The sequence below is a fragment of the Microcaecilia unicolor genome, chromosome 1 (assembly GCF_901765095.1).
Source record: "Microcaecilia unicolor chromosome 1, aMicUni1.1, whole genome shotgun sequence".
NCBI classification, from domain to species: domain Eukaryota; kingdom Metazoa; phylum Chordata; class Amphibia; order Gymnophiona; family Siphonopidae; genus Microcaecilia; species Microcaecilia unicolor.
The window spans coordinates 485,156,934-485,181,635 of NC_044031.1; the positions used below are offsets into that span (position 1 = coordinate 485,156,934).

The 24,702-nt window shown below is 44.7% G+C and overlaps 1 protein-coding gene across 1 annotated transcript in view; it reads right to left on the reverse strand.

The window, feature by feature from the left end:
* The window catches only part of PRKDC (protein kinase, DNA-activated, catalytic subunit), a 490,177-nt gene that overhangs the window by 73,414 nt on the left and 392,061 nt on the right, over positions 1-24,702 (reverse strand). The window contains exons 75-77 of the mRNA XM_030214157.1: positions 14,753-14,840; positions 14,471-14,614; positions 1,856-2,060 (exon numbers count right to left, since the gene is read on the reverse strand). Of these exons, the coding sequence (XP_030070017.1) occupies positions 1,856-2,060; positions 14,471-14,614; positions 14,753-14,840 (437 nt within the window). The remainder of the gene's footprint in view (positions 1-1,855; positions 2,061-14,470; positions 14,615-14,752; positions 14,841-24,702) is intronic.

Below are 24,702 nucleotides of genomic sequence, written 5' to 3' on the forward strand. Positions count from 1 at the left end.
ATAGTATTGCAAAAGTTGACAGTAGGAGAGCATATTTTAATTAAGGAGGCGGGCAACCTTGGTTCTCGAGGGCCGCAACCCAGTCCGGTTTTTAGGATTTCCCCAATGAATATGCATGAGATCTATTTGCATACACTGCTTCCACTGTATGCAAATAGATCTCAGGCATATTCACTGGGGAAATCCTAAAAACCCGACTTAGTTGCGGCCCTCAAGGACCAAGGTTGCCCATTCCTATTTTAGTGGAAAACATTTTGGTAATGTAACCATATTTTATTTAATAATGACACTCGGCAACACTGTGAAGACAGACACAAATTAGTCTCCTCTGGTGGGCAGTGAGTGGGGAATGAACCACTTCATGCAGCTTAGGCAAACTTTAATGTCTCAAATGTTATCATCATAGACTATTTAAAGGCCCTGTTGTGATTGCTGCAGGTTGGACGTATAAAAGAATAAACACACCATTAAAATTCTATTATGTCCTAGTTGGGGATCTCTTTGGCGAGCTGGGATGTGGGAGCCACGTTGCGGAGCATTCTGACATTAACGTCGGATGAAAGCCTGAGAAAGTGTGGGTATAGGGTGGTACTCCAGGCCTATATGATGAGAGGGCAGTTGGCACATGTGGAGGGAGCTGGAGAGAATACTTGCACTAAATGTGGACAGAGTTCTCATTCCTTTAGTCACGCTTTCTGGTCATGTCCACCTATACGAAACATTTGGATTCAAGTAAAGTTGTTCTTGATCAAATTGTTGGGGGTAACAATACAAGGTTCATTAGAACAATTTGTTTTGGATAAACCAAAGGCTTACCATACTCTATCTAAACAAGGTAGTCTTCTATACCGCAAAATGTGTTTGGTAGCACGGAAATGCGTTCTACAACGCTGGACGTCACAGGAACCACTCTCCTTTTGGCAAAGGAGGAATCGAGAACACTTGTTAGTGACCTGGGAAGCACGGGATGTGAAAGGGTCTCCTAAACGTAAACAACGCTTTATACAAATTTGGAATCCCTACCTACAAAATTTAAGCTCTCGAGGTAAAAGCCTTGTCCTTAATTTGATTCAGATCTAGTGGGAATTAGTAAAATGCAATTAGGATTTCTTAACTCATTGGGAGGGGAGGGGGGATTTTCAGGTTATAATTCGTTTGGGTTATCGGGGTGGCATAAAGGGAGGGATGGGGGGAGATTGAATGTGTGATATGATTTGTGGGCAGCTATGGTCTGTTAGAATTAAATGTTAATCTGTTGCTCGTTGACTGTTGGAGAGGGGTTGGGAGGAAGGGGGAGATGATGTTTAACTAACCTGGGGGGGGAGGAATAAAGTTGGGGGAGTATGGAGAGAAAATTGTATAACTGTTTCTTTAACTGCAAGTCACTGTATTGGTTTTGTTCTGCAATGATGTCTGTTAATTAGTTTAATTGTGACAGAATTGAAATGTCTCCAATAAAAATGTTGAAACATAAAATTCTATATGTCCTAAATTAAGTCTGTCAGGGCAAAACTCATAATGAAGCTTTTCATAGTAGCCAAAAATAATTGATTTGGTCAATGTATGCAGCAGCTTACTAGCATCCAATATGCAGAAACATTTCATTTTTAACAAACAAGAATATTTAGCACTGATTGAAAGTCTACAGCACTCATTTATTGTGAGAATTGTCTACTCTAGTCTTGTCTGAACTTTTGCCTGTCTCTGTTTCAATGTTACTATATTACAGTGAATTGGATTTCATTACTCCCCTCTCCAAACCCATGCCGAAGTTGAGGGCTCCTTGCCTCAGACAGCTTACGTTTCATGTTGGTGCCTAACAACTCAAAGGAATGATGTTGAAGATGTAGTATACCTGGGATCTCAAGCTCATGCCTCAAAAACTCAGGTTTGAAATTGCTCATCCATGGTGAATACTCCTTTAGGTTTCCAGGCTCTGGTTGGGACCCTCTCATATTATTAAACAAAGAGTAGGCAGTTTTTGCAAAGGCATCTTCTTTCATATCCACTAGTTTTGAACCTCCTTTTCCAAAATGTGTATCTAGGTCCTTCGCATGAGCCTGAAAAAGATATGCAGAGTTAGTCACAGTAACTATATGGATCAGTTCCTCGTCAGTAGAAAAATGTGAAGTTGCTTGTATATTCTGATGCCAGCAGTACAATGTGTCTCATATAAGAGAGTTCTATCTTTCATATAGTTACTTTGAGGGAAAGCTTTTATGCATGAATGATGGTTTTGCCACATGTTGCAGAAGCTGTAGCTATTCAAGTTTATGGGTTAAGCTAAGTTTAGAAAGATATAGGATCCACCCCCCCACCACCCCGAGTCATGGGTAAGATGAGTGGCTCATACTGCTGTCATCAGAGAATTCTATTAAAAACCTATTAAAAGGTAAATAATCTTTCTTTCTCTGATAACGCAATGGTATTAGGGAGCCACACAACAAAAATCACCAATAAAAACATTTTTTCAGGACTAACCTTCAGTATTTTCCATTAATTCCTTTACTTGTAATTTTTAGGCGGCATACAACTCAAACATAAAAATGGACCCATGGGAGATGCAACTGGACTCTGCAAAACAGGCCTTCTAAAGATGGACAGTCCAAACCTAATGTCCTAGTGGGATGCTTTACAAGACTAATTAGAGAGGACTGTGTGAATGGAATTCCATACCACACCCTTGCAAATGTCTTGAGAAAGAACACCTTAGATCAGTGCTTCTCAATCTTTTCCTTAGGGCAGACCACGCTAGTAGGATTTCCAGGGTTAACAACAACGAATATGCACGAGATGAATTTGCACATATTGAAGACCAACTCTATACAAATCTCTCATACACTGTCATTTTGATAATCCTAAAAACCCAACTGGTTATGTATGCCTCCAGGAGAGGCACGAGATACACGGCCTTAGATCAGTCTCTCTTAAGTCAGTCCTGGAGTGCCCCCCTGGTCAGTCTGGTTTTTCAGGATATTTACAGTGAATATACATGAAATAAATTTCCATGCACTGCTACCAATGCATGCAAAATTCTCTCATGCATACTCAATGTGGATCTCTTCAAGAATAGCCATGTGGTGCTTCGGGCCAGCTTGAGAAAAGCTGTCTTAGATTACCAGTCAGTATCACCATGGCCCTGATCATATAGTCTGGAACATTTCCTTTTAAGATCAGAGCTGTCAGGTCAGTTACGATTAAAAAACAAGAGGACAGATGGGCTTTTATCTGTTGTGGATAGAAGGTGACAATGGTAAGGACCTACAAATCTAAATTACATTCCTCTCAATATTCATGCTGTGGGGTTAGAAACTGGATGCTGAGATGGAAGAATGACCCTTGATTTTAAATGAGAAGATACTACTGTGTTGAGTTTCTAATGTGATGGCCATTCACTCCCCAATACATTGGCAAGAGCTAACTAAGCCCCTCACATCAGTGAGATGCTCACAGAGATAGCTATATGATAGAGATTGCTATAAAGAGACACATACTGTTCTGCAATACTGGTTTAAAAATGCAAAAAAAAACTATTAAAAATTATGTTACTGTAATGTTACAAGTCTAAGATAAACAAAAGTAAACTGGAATATATAACATACCACGTGTCAAAAATCATTATATTATGAATTGCCTTCTATGACATTGCCCAATAAGAAACAGAAAAAACATGTACAAACTTTGCAGTTAATATACAGTATGGTTTACGCAGACAGAAGAGGTTCTTGCCTGCTTAAACCACACTGAGTGGGCTGACTGTGTTGATTGATTACATAAGTACGTAAGTGTTGCCATTTGCACAATCCAGGGAGCCAGCCTCTGCTCCTTTCCCAACTTGTACCAAACAGATAGTTTATTTGAGAAAGCTGGCATTTGCATAAAAAGCGCATCTAGCTGAGTAAAAACAGAGTATATGTGATCTGGTCCTCTTAATGAACAGAGACAGTGATGTAGCTGGAGGCAAGAATAAAAGTAGTGTACAGGAATTTGCCACTTCAACTGGCAAAGGGTTTCAACATATCATCAACGACGACACCTAGATCCCTTTCCTGGTTGGTGACTCCTAATGTGAAACCTTGCATCACATTACTATAGTTTGGGGTCCTCTTTCTCACAAGCAGTCTCGTAAGGTCCTCTTGTAATTTTTCACAATCCTCTTGCAATTTAACAACTTTGAATAAAACTTTGTGTCATTAGCAAATTTAATTACCTCACTAGTTACTTCCATCTCTAGATCATTTATAAATATGTTAAAAAGCAGTGGTCCCAGCACAGACCCATGGGGAACCCCACTATCTACACTTCTCCATTGAGAATACTGACCATTTAACCCTACTCTCTGTTTTCTATCTTTTAACCAGTTTTAAATCCACAATAGAGCATCATCTCCTATCCCATGGACTCTCCAATTTCCTCTTAACTCTTTCATGAGGTACTTTTGTCAAATGCCTTTTGAAAATCCAGATACACAATAACGACCGGCTCACCTTGTACTCACATGTTTGTTCACCCTTCAAAGAAATATAGTAGATTGGTGAGGCAAGATTTCCCTTCACTAAATGCATGTTGGCTTTGTCTCTTTAATCCATACTTTTGAAAATGCTCTAATTTTGTTCTTTGTAATAGTCTCTATCATTTCGCCCAGCACCAATGTCAGGCTCACCTGTCTATAATTTTCCGGATGACCTCTGGAACCTTTTTTAAAAATTGGTGTTACATTGGCCACCCTTCAATCTTCCAGTACAGGGTATGATACATACCTGTAGCAGTTGTTCTCCGAGGACAGCAGGCTGATTGTTCTCACGACTGGGGTGACGTCCGCGGCAGCCCCCACCAACCGGAAAGAAGCTTCGCGGGACCGGTCGGCACGCAGGGCACGCCCACCGCGCATGCGCGGCCGTCTTCCCGCCCGTGCGCGACCGCTCCCGCCAGTTGAATGACTAGCAAAAGATGAAACACACAACTCCAAAGGGGAGGAGGGAGGGTAGGTGAGAACAATCAGCCTGCTGTCCTCGGAGAACAACTGCTACAGGTATGTATCATACCCTTTCTCCGAGGACAAGCAGGCTGCTTGTTCTCACGACTGGGGTATCCCTAGCTCTCAGGCTCACTCAAAACAAGAACCCAGGTCAATTGAACCTCGCAACGGCGAGGGTACAACAGAAATTGACCTACGAAGAACAACTAACTGAGAGTGCAGCCTGACCAGAATAAATTCGGGTCCTGGAGGGTGGAGTTGGATTTACACCCCAAACAGATTCTGCAGCACCGACTGCCCGAACCGACTGTCGCGTCGGGTATCCTGCTGGAGGCAGTAATGTGATGTGAATGTGTGGACAGATGACCACGTCGCAGCCTTGCAGATCTCTTCAATAGTGGCTGACTTCAAGTGGGCCACCGACGCTGCCATGGCTCTGACACTATGAGCCGTGACATGACCCTCAAGAGTCAGCCCAGCCTGGGCGTAAGTGAAGGAAATGCAATCTGCTAGCCAATTGGAGATGGTGCGTTTCCCGACAGCGACCCCTAGCCTGTTAGGGTCGAAAGAAATAAACAATTGGGCGGACTGTCTGTTGGGCTGTGTCCGCTCCAAGTAGAAGGCCAATGCTCTCTTGCAGTCCAATGTGTGCAACTGACGTTCAGCAGGGCGGGTATGCGGCCTGGGGAAGAATGTTGGCAAGACAATTGACTGGTTAAGATGGAACTCCGACACCACCTTCGGCAGGAACTTTGGGTGGGTGCGGAGCACTACTCTGTTGTGATGAAATTTGGTATATGGAGCATGAGCTACTAGGGCTTGAAGCTCACTGACCCTACGAGCTGAAGTAACTGCCACCAAGAAAATGACCTTCCAGGTCAAGTACTTCAGATGGCAGGTATTCAGTGGCTCAAAAGGAGGTTTCATCAGCTGGGTGAGGACGACGTTGAGATCCCATGACACAGCAGGAGGCTTGATCGGGGGCTTTGACGAAAGCAAGCCTCTCATGAATCGAACGACTAAAGGCTCTCCAGAGATGGCTTTACCTTCCACACGATAATGGTAAGCACTAATCGCACTAAGGTGATTCCTTACTGAGTTGGTCTTGAGGCCAGACTCTGATAAGTGCAGAAGGTATTCAAGCAGGTTCTGTGCAGGGCAAGAACGAGGTTCTAGGGCCTTGCTCTCACACCACACGACAAACCTCCTCCACTTGAAAAAATAACTCTTTTTAGTGGAATCCTTCCTAGAGGCAAGTAAGACCCGGGAGACACCCTCAGACAGACCCAACGCAGTGAAGTCTACGCCCTCAACATCCAGGCCGTGAGAGCCAGAGACTGAAGGTTGGGGTGCAGCAACGCTCCGTCGTTCTGCGAAATGAGAGTCGGAAAACACTCCAATCTCCACGGTTCTTCTGAAGACAACTCCAGAAGAAGAGGGAACCAGATCTGACGGGGCCAAAAGGGCGCTATCAGAATCATGGTGCCGCGGTCTTGCTTGAGCTTCAGTAAGGTCTTCCCCACCAAAGGTATGGGAGGATAAGCATACAGGAGGCCGGTCCCCCAATGGAGGAGAAAGGCATCCGACGCTAGCCTGCCGTGTGCCTGAAGTCTGGAACAGAACAGAGGCAGCTTGTGGTTGGTCTGAGAGGCGAAAAGGTCCACCGAGGGGGTGCCCCACGCTCGGAAGATCTTGCGTACCACTCTGGCATGGAGCGACCACTCGTGCGGTTGCATGACTCTGCTCAGTCTGTCGGCCAGACTGTTGTTTACGCCTGCCAGGTACGTGGCTTGGAGGAGCATGCCGAACCGGCACGCCCAACGCCACATCCCGACGGCTTCCTGACACAGGGGGCGAGATCCGGTGCCCCCCTGCTTGTTGACGTAATACATTGCAACCTGATTGTCTGTCCGAATTTGGATAATTTGGCAGGACAGCCGATCTCTGAAAGCCTTCAGTGCGTTCCAGATCGCTCGGAGCTCCAGGAGGTTGATCTGCAGATCCTTTTCCTGGAGGGACCACAGACCCTGGGTGTGAAGCCCATCGACATGGGCTCCCCACCCCAGGCGAGATGCATCCGTCGTCAGCACTTTCGTGGGCTGCGGAATTTGGAATGGACGTCCCAGGGTCAAATTGGTCCGGATGGTCCACCAGAGCAGTGAAGTGCGGCAACTGGTGGAGAGGCGGATGACATCTTCTAGATTCCCGGTGGCTTGGAACCACTGGGAAGCTAGGGTCCATTGAGCAGATCTCATGTGAAGACGAGCCATGGGAGTCACATGAACTGTGGAGGCCATGTGACCCAGAAGTCTCAACATCTGCCGAGCTGTGAGCTGCTGAGACGCTCTGACCTGCGAAGCCAGGGCCCAGAGGTTGGTGGCCCTCGCTTCGGGAAGGTAGGCCTGAGCCGTCTGGGAATTCAGCAGCGCTCCTATGAATTCCAGAGACTGAGTTGGCTGGAGATGGGACTTTGGGTAATTTATCACAAACCCCAGCAGCTCCAGAAGTTGAATAGTGCACTGCATGGACCGGAGGGCTCCTGCCTCCGAGGTGTTCTTGACCAGCCAATCGTCGAGATATGGGAACACGTGCACTCCCAGCTTGCGTAGGTAGGCCGCTACCACCACGAGGCACTTTGTAAACACTCGTGGGGCAGAGGCGAGCCCAAAGGGCAGCACACAATACTGAAAGTGCCGTGCGCCCAGGCGGAATCTGAGATACTGTCTGTGAGCTGGCAGTATCGGGATGTGAGTGTATGCGTCCTTTAAATCCAGGGAACATAGCCAATCGTTTTTCTGAATCATTGGCAGAAGGGTGCCCAAGGAAAGCATCCTGAACTTTTCTTTGACCAGGAATTTGTTCAGGCCTCTCAGGTCTAGGATGGGACGCATCCCCCCTGTTTTCTTTTCCACAAGGAAGTACCTGGAATAGAATCCCTGCCCTCCTGCCCGGGTGGTACGGGCTCGACCGCATTGGCGCTGAGAAGGGCGGAGAGTTCCTCTGCAAGTACCTGCTTGTGATGGGAGCTGAAAGACTGAGCTCCCGGAGGACAATTTGGAGGCAGGGAGGCCAAATTCAGGGCGTATCCGCACCGCACTATTTGGAGAACCCACCGGTCGGAGGTTATGAGAGGCCACCTTTGGTGAAAGAATTTTAACCTCCCTCCGACCGGCAGGTCGTCCGGTACGGACACTTGTAGGGCGGCTATGTTCCCATGGATCCAGTCAAAAGCCCGTCCCCGGCTTTTGCTGTGGAGGCGCAGGGGGCTGCTTAGGCGCACGCTGTTGACGAGAACGAGCGCGCTGGGGCTGTCCCTGTGCCTGGCGAGGCCTTCGGGCCGGCTGGTTGTACCTACGCTTTGCAAAAGAATAGGGTGCAGCCTGCCGGGCCCGGGAAAAACGCCCGCCCGTAGGGGCGGGTGCTGAAGGCGCCCGGTGGGAGAGCTTGTCGAGAGCGGTTTCCCGCTGATGCAGTTGGTCAACCATCTGCTCGACCTTCTCGCCAAAAATGTTATCCCCCCGGCAAGGGACGTCAGCCAGTCTCTGCTGGGTGCGGTTGTCCAGGTCAGAGGCACGCAGCCATGAGAGCCTGCGCATCACTATACCTTGGGCCGCAGCACGAGATGCCACGTCACAGGTGTCAAAAATCCCCCTGGACAGGAACTTTCTGCACGCCTTCAGCTGCCTGACCACCTCCTGATAAGGCCTGGACTGCTCCGGCGGGAGCTTATCGACCAGGTCCGCCAGCTGTTGCACATTGGTCCGCATGTGGATGCTCATATAGAGCAGGTAGGACTGGATGCGGGTCACGAGCATGGAGGATTGGTAGGCCTTCCTCCCAAACGAGTCCAGAGTGCGAGACTCCCGCCCCGGGGGCGCCGAGGCGGTATCCCTCGAACTCCGTGCCCTCTTGAGAGCAGAATCCACGACCGCTGAGTCATGGGGCAACTGGGGCCGCATGAGCTCTGGGTCAGAGTGGATCCTGTACTGGGACTCTGCTTTCTTGGGAATGGTGGGGTTAGTTAATGGTCTCACCCAGTTCCGAAGCAGCGTCTCCTTCAGGACATTGTGCAGCGGTACCGTGGAGGACTCTCTAGGTGGTGATGGATAGTCGAGGACCTCGAGCATCTCGGCCCTCGGCTCTTCCACAGAGACCACGGGGAAGGGAATGCTTATAGACATATCCCGCACAAAGGAGGCAAAGGAGAGACTCTCAGGAGGTGAGAGCTTCCTCTCCGGTGACGGCGTGGGGTCCGAGGGAAGGCCCGTAGACTCCTCTGAGGAGAAATATCTCGGGTCCTCCTCTTCCCCCCACGAGTCCTCGTCCTCGGTATCGGACATTAGCTCATGTAGCTGAGTCCGGTACCGGGCCCGGCTCGACGTCGAGGCACCGAGGTCTCGGTGTCGTCGAGCGGTGGACTCCCGCGCCGGCGGGGACAGAGCTCCCTCCATCGACGTCGACGGGGACTCCACCTGCGTGGCGGTCGAGACCGGTACCGCAAGCGGCGACGGTGTCGACAGCCCCGGCGCCGGGCTAGAGCTCGCCGGCGCCACAGTCATCGGCGCCGAGGGCGCAAGCACCCCCGACGCCGGCACAGCCTGGCGCATCAGCCCTTCCAGGATCCCCGGAAGGATGGCTCTGAGGCACTCGTCCAGGCCCGCTGCCGGGAAAGGCGGTGGGGCCGGTAAGGGTGTCGGTGCCAGAAGCTGCTGGGGGCCAGGAGACGGCACCGAGGTGCCGGAACCCCGACGCGTCGGTACCTCCACCACCGACGGAGATCTCTCCTCTCTATGAAGACGCTTCGGCGTCGACTCCTCTTCAGGGTGCACCGAGGGCGTCCGGTGACGGCGCTTCTTATCTTTTTTCCGGTGCACGTCACCGGCGCCGGAGGGCATGGAGGAGGAGGAGGTCGATCCCCCTCGGTCTCGAGGTACCGGGTCAGACAGGGTTCGGTCCCGTGGCTCATGAGCTGAGGGAGTGACCGGGGCTGACTGCCCACGCGGCCTCTCAACCCCACTCTCACCGGCGGGCCGGCGGGCCGACGGGACCTGTTCTCCTGGGGTCGCTGCCATCGGTGCCGATGTCTCGGGCATCGATACCGGTACCAAAGAACCGGCCTTCGATACCGATGTCGTCGAGGTCGACGTCGAGGGGCCGGCGCAAGTTCCAAAAAGACGGTCCCGTTGAACTTGCCTCGCAACCTGAGTCCGTTTCCGGAGACCGAGACACAAAGCACACGACTTGAGATTGTGCTCCGGCCCGAGGCACTGGAGGCACCAAGCGTGGGTGTCGGTCTGCGAGATCGGCCGGCCGCAGCGACCACACTTTTTAAATCCACTCGGGACCTTCGAGGACATCGACGGAAAAATCGCGTCGGCGAAGTCAAAGTCGGCAATGGTGGCTAAAATCACACCACGAAAAGTTAACCGACCGAGCGGCCACTAGGCCGCAACGTGGCGTCCCCGCTAGAAGCGAGGGAAAAAGGGGAGCGCGTGCTCCACACGCGCAAAATTCTTTTTTTTTTTTTTTTTTTTAAAACAGTACAAAGAAAAGAAGGAAAACCGAACGGCAATCCAAAAGCGACGATCCGCGTAAACGCGGTCGAAAAATCCGGCGGCTGAACAGAGAGAGAGGCAAACGCACAACTCTCTCCAGTCGAGGAAAAAAAGGAACTGGCGGGAGCGGTCGCGCACGGGCGGGAAGACGGCCGCGCATGCGCGGTGGGCGTGCCCTGCGTGCCGACCGTCCCGCGAAGCTTCTTTCCGGTTGGTGGGGGCTGCCGCGGACGTCACCCCAGTCGTGAGAACAAGCAGCCTGCTTGTCCTCGGAGAACACACTTGATTTTAAAGATAAATTACATATTACTAACAATAGTTCTGCAAGTTCATTTTTCAATGAGGCTTTTTCCTTCTTCATTTTATATAGTGACTCGTGTATATATAGAGCTTGCCTATCACATTTGCTTACATTGGGAGAGTATGGTGCTCATTTTCAAACACATAGATTTACAAAGTTCCATAGGTTACCATGTAACTTTGTAAGACTAAGTGCTTTGAAAATATGCCTCTAGATTTTTGACATGGATATATCCAAATTATTCTGCCATAAAAAAGTGAGTTTCTGAAGAATAATCTGATTAAAGTGTTCAAGTCTTGCTCAAGAACAAACAAGATTTACAAGTAGCACTCGCAGTATCCTCATTTATAGATGTTTCAAGAATGGCTGATATATTCAAATCATCTGATTTAAGCTCCTGAGATACAGTCCCTTTTTAGTTCCCAGAAATAATTCTTGTGGAAACAGGAATATAATATATCCTATTTAAGGGAGGAATAACTTCAGGAGACTACATGAGCGTCTCAATCAAATATCTCTTAAATAGTTCCAGAGAAGAAGTTCCTGGGGACTTTGGGAAATTCAATATATGGAGGGTCAATCTTCTATTATAATTCTCAATCTTTTGATGCAGAAGCATCTTGTCTTTAACTAAAGAAGCTATTAACTCTTGTAACAATTTAACATCTTCCTGAGTCATATGAATTTTACTTGAAAGATCCAATTTCACCCCCTCTAAATTTTTAGAAAGGGTGTCCATCTTACTCACAAGTACTGAGACTTCTTCTGTGGACTTGTTGACTGTTGCATCCAATTTCTTGAGAGCAACCCATATGCTCTCTATAGTTACTGCCATGGGATTATCTTCTGAGGTGGTAACACCACTCCGAGCTCCAACACTGACTTCCTCACAGTCAAATCTCTCCACATAAGCTCCCCCACAGGGGATCTCACCAGTGTCTTCTGCCAAGGATAAACCCATTGCTGTTGCTGAGGATAACAAGCATGGCAGAGGGCTGAATGCCGGAAGTGAAAGAGTGACATCCAATCCTAAAGCCTCCAGCACTCCTTCACTCGGGAACACACAGCATGATCCACCTCTCTGGCTTTTTCTGATGAGGTCCTTAGAGCATAGCTGGGAATTGTCTGCTATATGGGGGAAGAAGTCTTGGACGCTGGGGGAGCAACTTTGGTCACCCATTTCCTCTTAGTATGTGGCATAACTAAACAGGAAAGCTAAAAGTTCACGAAGAAGAAAAAGAATCAGCTGAACGATAAGAACCCAGAAACGCTGATTCAACCCTTTAATCGTAGCCACTCCCCTGCAAAAATCATTACGCTATTTATACCTTATCAACCTTAAAACAAGAAAGAGAAGTAGTAATTAATCTACTGCAAGGGTGTCCAAACCTTTGCACTTGTTATATTCATTTGTTAATTATTTCAATCTGCTAAAATCAGCTGATAAATAGTAACGATCCATTAAGATTAGATTTGCAGAAGTTGAGTTAGCATTAGTACACTTAAGGTTTCATTGAAACATGCAAGTAATATAGTTCACTAGTGTTTGTTAAAGCTAATTTGCATATTTCACAGGTGGCCACGTCCACTTCTAGTTGTATCGAGGATCTGCCCAAGCCATGCCCCTTTAGGTGACATCACCAGAAGTGATGTGACATAGTCCAGCCCCCAAACCAATGCTTTTTGGTGATGTTATAGAAAAGTTACATAACTCCGTCCAGGCTATGCCCATTTTCCAAGATGGCAGTGACTGTAAGAGGCACAAATCCAAGATGGTGGCACCCATAGGGGGCGCATCCTATTTTACATTACTTGCTGCCATGTTGGATATCACGTGACAGGAAGTGATGTCCATTGCCAGACACCACCCCTCTATAGCAGAGGTTTTCAACCCAGTTCTCAGGGCACACCCAGCGTGTCAGGATTTTCATGATATTCCCATTGAATTCAATGGGGATATCCAGAAAACCCTGACAGGCTGGGTGTGCTCCGAGGATTGGGTTGAAAACCTTTGCCCTACAGCCTCAGAGGACACCCTACAGACACAGAGCATACTGACAATTTCCAGTTGCGTCAGATAATCAAAATGAGGATCAACTAAAGTCCCACCTACTCTGCTCAAGCCACACCCCTCTCACCCCACCCTTTGATATTATGGGAAGTGATGACATAGCCCCACCCAAACTCCACCTTTTTTGTGATGCCACAGGAAGTGACATCACTCCACCCAATCTGTGCCCCTTTTTCAAGATGGTGGTGCCTATAGGAGGCACAAATCCAAGAAGGCAGTGCCAAGGATTGATGACAGGAGACGGCATCACTTGACAAGGCTGAAGCAGTCCACACTGAAGGAGGTGTAATTGCTTCCCTATGCAGCAGCCACCACCTTGATACACTCAACATACATTACTTTGTATGACGGCAGCTCTGCCTACTGGCTTCAGGCCAGACAATGGGCCAAGCACACTCCCACTGTCTCCTGTCAATTAAACCTCCTTGACAGGATGCACAAAGCCAAGATGGCAGCACCCATAGGGGCACTTCCTGTTTTACACTACTCACTGCCACCTTGGATGAGTCATGTGACAGGAAGTCATGTGATATGCATCGCCAGACACCAACCCCTACAACCTCGGAGGACACCCTACAGGCAGTGATTGTGCTCAATCAGGTTCCTTTTAATTTTTCACAGTTCTTAAACTGTTCTCTCAGGAACGAAAAAAAAGCATTTTAAACTTCAGACTAGCTGTTTCTTTATTAATTTTTCTTTCAAAACATCTCCTTGAGCAAAAATCTGAATTTACTTTTTCTCTCTGGCTCACACACATACTGTGCCCTTAAACTGTTTTTTTTGTTGTTGTTCAGAAATGAAAAACAAAAGGCATTTTTTAGCCTTTGGTCTACCTGTTTCTTTCTTATTTTTCTTTCAAACCATCTGCTTATTTATGGTGGACTGAGACTGATGTTTGTGTAATGTTTAACCTGACCATCCTGCTGAGCCCACTACTCCCTTCTCTCATCCCTGTCCCTTATTCTCTCCTACTTTCTGCAGCTCAACCCTATTTTTTTTTGTGCCGGGGCTGTAATTTCAACAGTGTGTCCAGTGTTACAATTTCAGCTAACATTCTCTGGATTTGTTTTGGCTCTCTAAAGTTAGCTAACATCAGCAACCTAATACTACAGCGCAGAAACAGAAAACAAACATGTTTGAGATGGTGTATGGCTGTCACATGAAAACAGTACATTTGTATAGTGGCATCTACACAGTTTTCCCAAATCTTTACACAAAAATTATAATTCCCAATAACAACATTACAAAACACATCAACAAGCAATGCATTTGACAAAATTAATCTGTTAAAGCAATACTTAGTTTAAAAGTCTAACTGGTTCTTACAGTCAGGGAGGTGAATTGAAAACTTTCAGAGATAGTCATGTTAGTCTGGATAAGCAAAAATGACAGACATCTGATCAAAAAATTGATTAGTTTCTAAAAGGCCAGCCTCAGGAATCTGATTTGTCTAATAAAATTTATTCTGTGACATACTGAAAAGATAATATGCTTAAACGATGCAAGCATACTGCATCACCAGAATCACTTCAGATTCCTCATATGGAATGACAGAGCATGCATACCTGAACAAATCTCCGTCTGAATTCCCCAATGCCAGGAGCCTTCAGATTCCCTAAGTTCATATACATTTCTTCATATAGTTTCTTAATGTTATTTTTATTTCTTTGAGATTTAGCCAACTCATTTTTCATGTCTTCAATCCAGTCCTGTCAAAACAAAGTCAAAGACTCTTAACTTTGCACAGCACAAATTCGCAAAATCCTCTGGGAACCAATGCATGCAACTAGATGTTATTCTAAAAAATGACAAACTTAATACTTTTCTTCCCCCCTACCCCACTGTACCTTAAAGATCATGTCAGGATTAGATAACTGTTCTAGTGACTGAATGAAGTCTTGTACCATGCCTCCTTTATCCAGTTTGCTTTTTATTCTGTGAAAATAAAAAGTATTTTGTTTTTATTTGAATAAATTTAATCCATGATGCATGATCTATTCCAAACAAGTATTTGTTATGCACCTTGGCTGGTCTGCTGAAAATACATACAGAGGACAAAAAATTAAATAGATTCAAAGAAGCCAGCTTTTTGGGTGCCAGTGGGTGCTGAGCACCTCTAATATTGACCAAGTTCCTTCACTGTGACAAAGGAGGGGTAATTTGTATTTTATTTGGCGTTCCCAACCATTTTGAAGTATTGGATTCTATGAATAGTTTTAGGTGCAAAGCTACATCCTTTCACTTTATTTATAAACAAAATTAATGCCCTTCACCCATAACAGAGAATGAAACAGTAGATCGTAGGGGTTAAAATAACAAACCATCCAACATTTAGTTTTGGTTTTTAACCCCTACAATCTGCTGTTTTGTTGTCTATTCTGGATCTTGTGGATTGCCTGCCTGATTGTTTTCTGGGACCTTCACCCATAACAGTTGGGTTTCCAGCCATATCATATTATGGAACCAACCTTAATAGCACTGGTAAACTATGTCTGTATCCAGCTCTACGGAGGGAAGGATTTCCTCCAAGTATTACTTGACATGAATGCAAGCTTTGACATGATTGATGTCTCCCTATTTATCATCAGACTCCAAAAAACTGCTCTTAGGGTGACAGTTCTAAACTGGTTCTAATCCTATCTGAACCAATACATCTTTTGGGTGGAATAGAACAATCTATTGGTCCCCTGCTCACTTTTTTTGTAGAGTTCTCCCCCAGGGCTCGATTCTTGCCCCTACTTTTTTCAATAATCTTCATTCATGTCTCACTATCATTTTTTTTTGTTACATTTGTACCCCGCGCTTTCCCACTCATGGCAGGCTCAATGCGGCTTACATGGGGCAATGGAGGGTTAAGTGACTTGCCCAGAGTCACAAGGAGCTGCCTGTGCCTGAAGTGGGAATCAAACTCAGTTCCTCAGTTCCCCAGGACCAAAGTCCACCACCTTAACCACTAGGCCACTCCTCCACTCCAAATCATCATTCCAAATGTTGGCATTAATGCCTTCCTTTGCACAGAAAATATTCAGCTCATGATCAGGACTGAGCCCTGCAAAACACAGTCATTTAATAATCTAAGCAAATGTCTTGATGCACTGGCTGCCTTCCCACAAACTCAAACTGAACCTAGAAAATTCAGAGGCCATTCTGTTCACCAGAGCTTTTCCTCTCTTTCTATTATGTCTCTCATTTTTGGAACCATGATCACAATAAATGACTCAGAGTTCAGACTTTAAGGGCCATTCTTGACACTCATTTGGCTTTTGAATCCCAGATCTTCTAACTGGTCATGAAATCCTTCATTGCCATTCTGAAGATATGTTCTCTCTAATCACTTCTGGGAACAAGAAGGTTCATATTCTTATTCATGCACTCATTGTAAATCATCTTGACTACTGCAATTGTCTTTGCAGACTTGAAATGCTCTCGTACTAGGTGTCTATACAAGATCTAAAACGTATCGATCAAGTTTCTGTACAGTGCAAAAAAGTTTGAACAAATTACAACTTCACTGAGGGAGAAACACTAAATATCCATCTTGTCCAATTCAAAACCTAGAAGCTAGTGCATTCAGGTGTCCCAGTTTACACCTCAGGGTTTCTGATTCCATATTCCCCTCAAGCTCCCTTACAACCTCTCAGAACAATCTTCTTGTGATTCTGGCCCCTGTCATAGTCAGACTTGAAAATAAGACCTCAAAGCTCTTATGCTTATACGGTCTATGCCAGAGTCGGTGGTGGGAGACGGGACTGGTGATTGGGAGGCGGGGATAGTGCTGGGCAGACTTATACGGTCTGTGCCAGAGCCGGTGGTAGGAGGTGGGGCTGGTGGTTGGGAGGCGGGGATAGTGCTGGGCAGATTTATACGGTCTGTGCCCTGAAGAGCACAGGTACAAATCAAAGTAGGGTATACACAAAAAGTAGCACATACGAGTTATCTTGTTGGGCAGACTGGATGGACCGTGCAGGTCTTTTTCTGCCGTCATCTACTATGTTACTATATGTAAAGCTCTTATGTCTCTTTTCACAGAATATTAATGGCAATTCTATCAGTACTTTATTACATTTCTCTCCTGAGTTTTAACATTCTATCTCCTATACAAAATAGCTGTTTATATCTTCCTTTTCTGCTCTGTTTTGAAAAGCTACAAACCAAAAAAGTACAAGGAGCCTTCAAGAGTGGGGGTGTCAACTCAGTATTTTATTAATCAGGCTCCTTGTACTTTTTTGGTTTGTTGCTCCTTTGTGTGTGCTTCGGTTTCCCTCTACTATAGCTTCTGTTTTGAAGAGCTGTCATTTCCATGTTCTTCATATTATATTGTGAAGCTCTTTGGTATATGCAATGAAAGACTATACACAACATCAATAAATGAAAAACATTGTTTCGGTTGTTTTAGCTAAATGTGATGTGATTAATGACATCAGCAGAAGACTACTGGTCTGAGTTGACTTTAGAACAGGTGTGCACCAATAATCAATCAAGGCCTAGGTTTCATTTTGGATTCCTTTATTAAATATATCACTTGCATGTACAGTGATTCAAGATTTAAGGGGTTCTCAGCTCCAATGGGTTACTGGCAGAAGTAGTAGGGGGCAATTTCTCCAAATGGGTTAGTTTTGTGCATGGTGAGAGGAGGATCCATAGGAAGTGGAGGAACAGCAATCCCTATGACTGTAACAGATGACCCAAAAAAGTAGGGTGAAGGGGCTGGCACTCCCAAAAACCAGAAGGTAGACTATAAAGATCTTGAACGTGAAATTTATTGAAGATGCACCAAAAAGACCTGACACAGCGGCTGCATTTCTGTACGTCAGTGCCTGCCGTAGGAGTCTGAGAAATACATATAAATAATCAGTATAAAAACAAATGGATACTATATAAACATGCATATTGTATCAAAATTATATTAAAATATGCATATTGCAGAAAGTATATAAATAATATACATGTTAAAAACATAATATACCTATTAGAAGCATGTTAAAAGACATATTAAAACACATAACATTTAGAAAAATCAAACACATTTAGAGATTGAGGGAATTTCAAAATGCATATTTATATTAAAAGAATATGTTGGACCAAGACAACCTGTGTATGATTAATGATATAAATGTAAAAGGCTCCAGAATTCAAAGGGTAGTGGGACATAAAAACTTTCCAAAAGAGGACCTGTTATACATGAAATATTCTAACTCGCTATAAAGACAGAAATAAACAAGTACATGTATAAATAATGTGAAGGGCTGCTTCAAGAATGCTTAAATTCTGTCACACTGTTGCATCAACCAGATGTCTTATGAATTGGACTCAGGAATGTGAGAAAATAAAACACTAACTTTAAGATTCAGTGTATGGTGTTATGCGGGGAGCTCTGCACAGCTCAACTTGGGTACAAAGGCGATAAAGTGTTTCAAGATCACTATTTAAATCAAGCTAAGTAACGAGGGAAAAAAAGGAAAAAAGAAAATGAACCCAGAGGAATATAAAGAATGAGGGCAGACAGAAAACACATATGGTATTCCAGTGGTTTCAGAATGGAGAAGTGAAAGACTAGAACATAATAAAACAATGAAAAGTTATGTGATTGTAAAAAAACAAGTGCAATTTGAAGAATAAATTAAGTAGTATGATTGAAGAAGCGAAATGCATAACGTCAATGATTGAATTCGGCTCAAACACAGTGACGGCGGAAAAAAAAGGTAAGAAGTGCCAACCAAATGACATGGAGGTGCTAAATAGAAAGAAAATACAAATGCAAGCTGTTCATAAGGTACCTTTAGAAGGAAATCACAAGCGAAGATCATATCTTGTCAGGAGAAGCTTTCGCCGCTGCCAAGTATTGACAAAGCTATACCCACAATATAAGTCTTTACTCTAGCGTGGTGCTTTCTCGAGTAAAGACTTATATTGTGGGTATTTGGGCCATTGGTGCCAAAACTTATCTCTGAAAAAGCGTGCATGCATAAATGGCAAAACTTTCTTAATGAACGGAGAAGCTAAGCTGTGAGTGTATCAAGTGTAAATGAATGAGGAAAATAGCAGTGATAACATTTCTCAGTGAATCAATTACATGAATCTTAAAGTTGCAAACAAAATTCTACAAGCAAAAATCCTAATAATAAATAGTGATAGGGAATGAATTAAAAGATATATAAAGAGATTATATAGTATATGTGTGACCTTCTGATGTGAAAAGTGACTGCCAGATTCTAAAAACGCATCTTTGATACCGAGTACAGTGCAATCTGCTTAAGTGCAAGGGTCTGGGACCAAAGAAATACATGCAGTTAACCGGAACGTGCACTTAACCGTTGTGACCCAAAGAAGCTTGACATCTGATAAACATACAGTGGGGGAAATAAGTATTTGATCCCTTGCTGATTTTGTAAGTTTGCCCACTGACAAAGACATGAGCAGCCCATAATTGAAGGGTAGGTTATTGGTAACAGTGAGAGATAGCACATCACAAATTAAATCCGGAAAATCACATTGTGGAAAGTATATGAATTTATTTGCATTCTGCAGAGGGAAATAAGTATTTAATCCCTCTGGCAAACAAGACCTAATACTTGGTGGCAAAACCCTTGTTGGCAAGCACAGCAGTCAGACGTCTTCTGTAGTTGATGATGAGGTTTGCACACATGTCAGGAGGAATTTTGGTCCACTCCTCTTTGCAGATCATCTCTAAATCATTAAGAGTTCTGGGCTGTCGCTTGGCAACTCGCAGCTTCAGCTCCCTCCATAAGTTTTCAATGGGATTAAGGTCTGGTGACTGGCTAGACCACTCCATGACCCTAATGTGCTTCTTCCTGAGCCACTCCTTTGTTGCCTTGGCTGTATGTTTTGGGTCATTGTCGTGCTGGAAGACCCAGCCACGACCCATTTTTAAGGCCCTGGCGGAGGGAAGGAGGTTGTCACTCAGAATTGTACGGTACATGGCCCCATCCATTCTCCCATTGATGCGGTGAAGTAGTCCTGTGCCCTTAGCAGAGAAACACCCCCAAAACATAACATTTCCACCTCCATGCTTGACAGTGGGGACGGTGTTCTTTGGGTCATAGGCAGCATTTCTCTTCCTCCAAACACGGCGAGTTGAGTTCATGCCAAAGAGCTCAATTTTTGTCTCATCTGACCACAGCACCTTCTCCCAATCACTCTCGGCATCATCCAGGTGTTCACTGGCAAACTTCAGACGGGCCTTCAGACATGTGCCTTCCGGAGCAGGGGGACCTTGCGGGCACTGCAGGATTGCAATCCGTTATGTCGTAATGTGTTACCAATGGTTTTCGTGGTGACAGTGGTCCCAGCTGCCTTGAGATCATTGACAAGTTCCCCCCTTGTAGTTGTAGGCTGATTTCTAACCTTCCTCATGATCAAGGATACCCCACGAGGTGAGATTTTGCGTGGAGCCCCAGATCTTTGTCGATTGACAGTCATTTTGTACTTCTTCCATTTTCTTACTATGGCACCAACAGTTGTCTCCTTCTCGCCCAGCGTCTTACTGATGGTTTTGTAGCCCATTCCAGCCTTGTGCAGGTGTATGATCTTGTCCCTGACATCCTTAGACAGCTCCTTGCTCTTGGCCATTTTGTAGAGGTTAGAGTCTGACTGATTCACTGAGTCTGTGGACAGGTGTCTTTCATACAGGTGACCATTGCCGACAGCTGTCTGTCATGCAGGTAACGAGTTGATTTGGAGCATCTACCTGGTCTGTAGGGGCCAGATCTCTTACTGGTTGGTGGGGGATCAAATATTTATTTCCCTCTGCAGAATGCAAATAAATTCATATACTTTCCACAATGTGATTTTCCGGATTTAATTTGTGATGTGCTATCTCTCACTGTTACCAATAACCTACCCTTCAATTATGGGCTGCTCATGTCTTTGTCAGTGGGCAAACTTACAAAATCAGCAAGGGATCAAATACTTATTTCCCCCACTGTATGTACAGTACTGTTTATTATACATACAGTATACAGTCTCCGTTAACTGACGTTAGGCTTACTTGAAGTAATCAGTCATAGTCCTCTGTATATTATTGTCTGTGAGTTCCATAGACTACGTCTGCCAGACGGTAAAAACTGTCATAGCACTGACATCCAGTGACCTCCACATAGGCCCGCACGGTGTTGAGACTCTCCAGCGCTCTTGCAAAAGTGACAGGAGGTTGTTGAATATAGTCAGCATGTGCCTCGCTGCTCATTTCATCATCTGTTTCATCATCAGCCGTTGCCTGCGTGTAGGCGCATATCTCGACATCAGTGCCGTCGTCAGCTGTTTGTAGATCGTAATCAACAGCTACGTAGTGATGAAACTCCTCTTCAATAACACCGGCTGAGATGTCAATTGCCTGTTCATCAGACGCATTTGCAACAGCTGCATCTGTTTTGTCCCTCTCCACATCCTAAACAAAGCTTGCCCGCTTGTAGCAGTTCACAATGGTTGCCTGTGTAACATGATTCCAGGCTTCTTTCTGCATATGTAGGGAATCCAACAGTGATAGATTATGAGCCAGTTCAACAGCACGTTTATTCTTGCCAGTCTGGTCATCCATAATGCTTATCAGACGACGTAGCACAAGAGCCTGATAATGTTTTTTTTTAAATTGGCTATTATGCCCTGATCCAGAGGTTGGATCAGAGAGGTAAGTGTTTGGTGGCAGGAAGACCACCTTGACGTTAAGACAGCCTGACATCACTGTGTGCAGCACAATTATCACAAAGCAACAAAATCTGATGCTTTTGTGCCTGCATTCTAGTGTTTAACTTCTTTAGCCACTGCTTCCAAATTTCCCCAGTCATCCATGAATTTGTGTTAGACTCGTATGCCACAGGAAGTCGCTTAACATTCTTGAAGCAACGGGGCTGTTTGCTCTTTCCAATGACGAGTGGTTCCAACTTCACACTCCCATTCATATTGCAGCAAAGAAGGATCGTCAGTCGGTCCTTCAATGTTTTACTTCCTGTAGTTTCGGCTTGTTTGAATGCAAGTGTTCCATCAGGAATTGTTCGCCAGTAGAGACCGTTTTCGTCAGCATTGAAAATGTCATGAGGTGCAAACTCGTTCAAGATGGTAGGAAGAATTCAAACAACCCAATTTTCAGCACCAAAGTCATCAGCGTCTTATTTTTCACCATGCTGTTTCTTGAATTTTATGTTGTTTCTCTCCTTCCATCTTTCCAACCATCCAACAGTGGCTTTGAATTCAGTTAGTCCAAGACTTTCAGCTAGCTGATTAGCTTTCTCCATAAGCAGTGGACCACTGACAGGAAACTGATTGCTCCTGACTTGAGAAAACCACCGAAGAAGAGCATCTTCTACATCCTCAGCTTTTCCCACCCATTTATGTTTCCTGTGTGGATTTGTATTGTTTTGCCAGTCTTCCACAAGCTGATCTTTCTGCTTCAAGATACGTGAAATTTGACTGGGAATGACACCATATTCTTTAGCAATAGATGCTTGACTGTTTGTTTTCTAATTTTTTAAAGAACTTCTATTCGTTCAGCCAGTGTTAAAGTCTTACAGTTGCGCGATGATGACAACGACTGCAGTATACACTCTAACAACTTTCTTTCGCTTATTCTGCCTGTGGCAGTTAACTAATGAGATTTCAAATTTATCGCCCCTTTGTCACATGCCTGTGCACTTAAATGGAGTGCACTGTATTAAGATTGGCTATAGTGTTTCTAAACAAAGGACTCAGGGTATGCGGAGCCTGTTGCTTTCTAACAAAATAGCCTGGCTAAATTCTAGAAAAACATGTTTGTGATAAATTGCGCTAATTTTTAGTGATAAAGACGCATTAATATTTAAAAATCACGGCACTGTGATAAGTGAAACAGAGAAACAGAGCCTGTTGTCTGAACTCCTAAATAATTACTGAGAATATGGACATAGGAGAAACCTCTATTGTGGCAGATGGTGTATTAAATAGGTGAAGACGCTAAAAGAATGGTCTATAATCTACATCTATATTTAGGCTGTGCGGTGCCAAAGTTTGCAGTTGAAAAATAAGCCTCTGGTCTTTGTGAAGCAGCATTTGGTCATCGACTTTCCTACACCAGTTGCCTTTCAGGATCTTGAAAACAATGAATTTTAAATAATCTGTGGAGTGTCTAAGTGAGCTCCAGTGGGCTACCACTGGAATGCCCTCCCGCGGGAGGTGGTGGAGATGAAAACGGTAACGGAATTCAAACATGCGTGGGATATGCATAAAGGAATCCTGTGCAGAAGGAATGGATCCTCAGAAGCCTAGCTGAAATTGGGTGGCAGAGCAGGTGGGGAGAAGAGGGGTTGGTGGTTGGGAGGCGAGGATAGTGGAGAGCAGACTTATACGGTCTGTGCCAAAGCCGGTGATGGGAGGTAGGACTGGTGGTTGGGAGGCGGGAAGTACTGCTGCGCAGACTTGTACGGTCTGTGCCCTGAATAAGGCAGGTACAAATCAAGGTAAGGTTTACACATATGTTGTCTTGTTGGGCAGACTGGATGGACCATGCAGGTCTTTTTCTGCCGTCATCTACTATGTTACCAGAGGTGTAGATTCCACATTCCTACTGAGACGGTTGCAGAGTTCTATTATCCATGTCTTGATTAATCTTTTTGTTTTTCCCGATATACAGAAGGGGGCACTGACATTGTATAATGTAGATAACATTGGCAGAATTGTAGTCAGACGAGTAGTATAACATGTGTTGCAGTCAGAAAATTGGCACAGCTTGTGTTCACGTCCAGTACGAGGGTTCTTAAATAAGGATAGTTCTGATGTCCTGTAAGAATTTCTTCTTGATGTTCGAATGGAATATCAGGAAGGCAGGAGGGGACAAGTGTTTCTTTTAGATTCCTTTCCCGGGAGTAAGCAATGACCAAACGTCTCTTTTGGAAGAAGTTGTGGTCCTCCAAAATGTGCTAATGCATTTAATGGAACACTGAATATTACTTGCTAAGTGGGTGAATCTGAGTGTACACACGATGTCTGGAGTGAGCTTCTCTTTCTGCATGTTCGGTAACTCATCTCGGTCTGCCATTGTATAACCTGTCGTGATATGCTTTTCAGGGTAACCCCTGCTCTTAAATCTTTGTGCCATATCAGACTGTGTATTAAATTCCTCAAAATCGGAGCATATTCTTCTTAAACATAAAAACTGGCATAAGGGTAAGTTTTTTTGTTTTTTTTGAGATAGTGATGATAACTGGTGAAATGAAGAAAGGCATTATGGTCAGTGGCTTTTCTATAGAGTGATTTGGTGAAGTTTTATTCGTCTTTCTTGATGAGTACATCGAGGAAGCCGATGTCAGATTCATGATATTGAATTTTGAAGTGTAGGTTATTGTCCTGGATATTGAGCCAAGTAAAGAAACTGTCCAAAGTGGCTGAGTCCTCTCCAAATTAAAAAAAAAAAAAAAAAGTCATCAATGTACCTTTCGTAAAAGATGATGGAGGCCCCAATGGCAGTCCCTTTAACTTGTTGGTAAAACGTGTTTTGAAAACAAATAGTTATTAGTAAGAGTGATGCTGGCTAATGAAAGAATAAGTTGATTTGGAATACATCAGTGTGTGTTGCTACCTCTGAAAGTTTCTTCAATGATCCTAAGAGTTTCTAGTTGAGGAATCTTGATATACAGTGCATCGATGTCAAGAGTGACCATAAAAATGTCTGTCAGATCTCCATCAAAATCTTGTAACATAGTGATCACATGGGATGAATCTCAAATATAAGGGAAATAGTATCTTTTCTCACTAAGTTGTTTATCTCCATAACAATCAGTACAGTTAAGGATCACGATGCCTCCTCCTT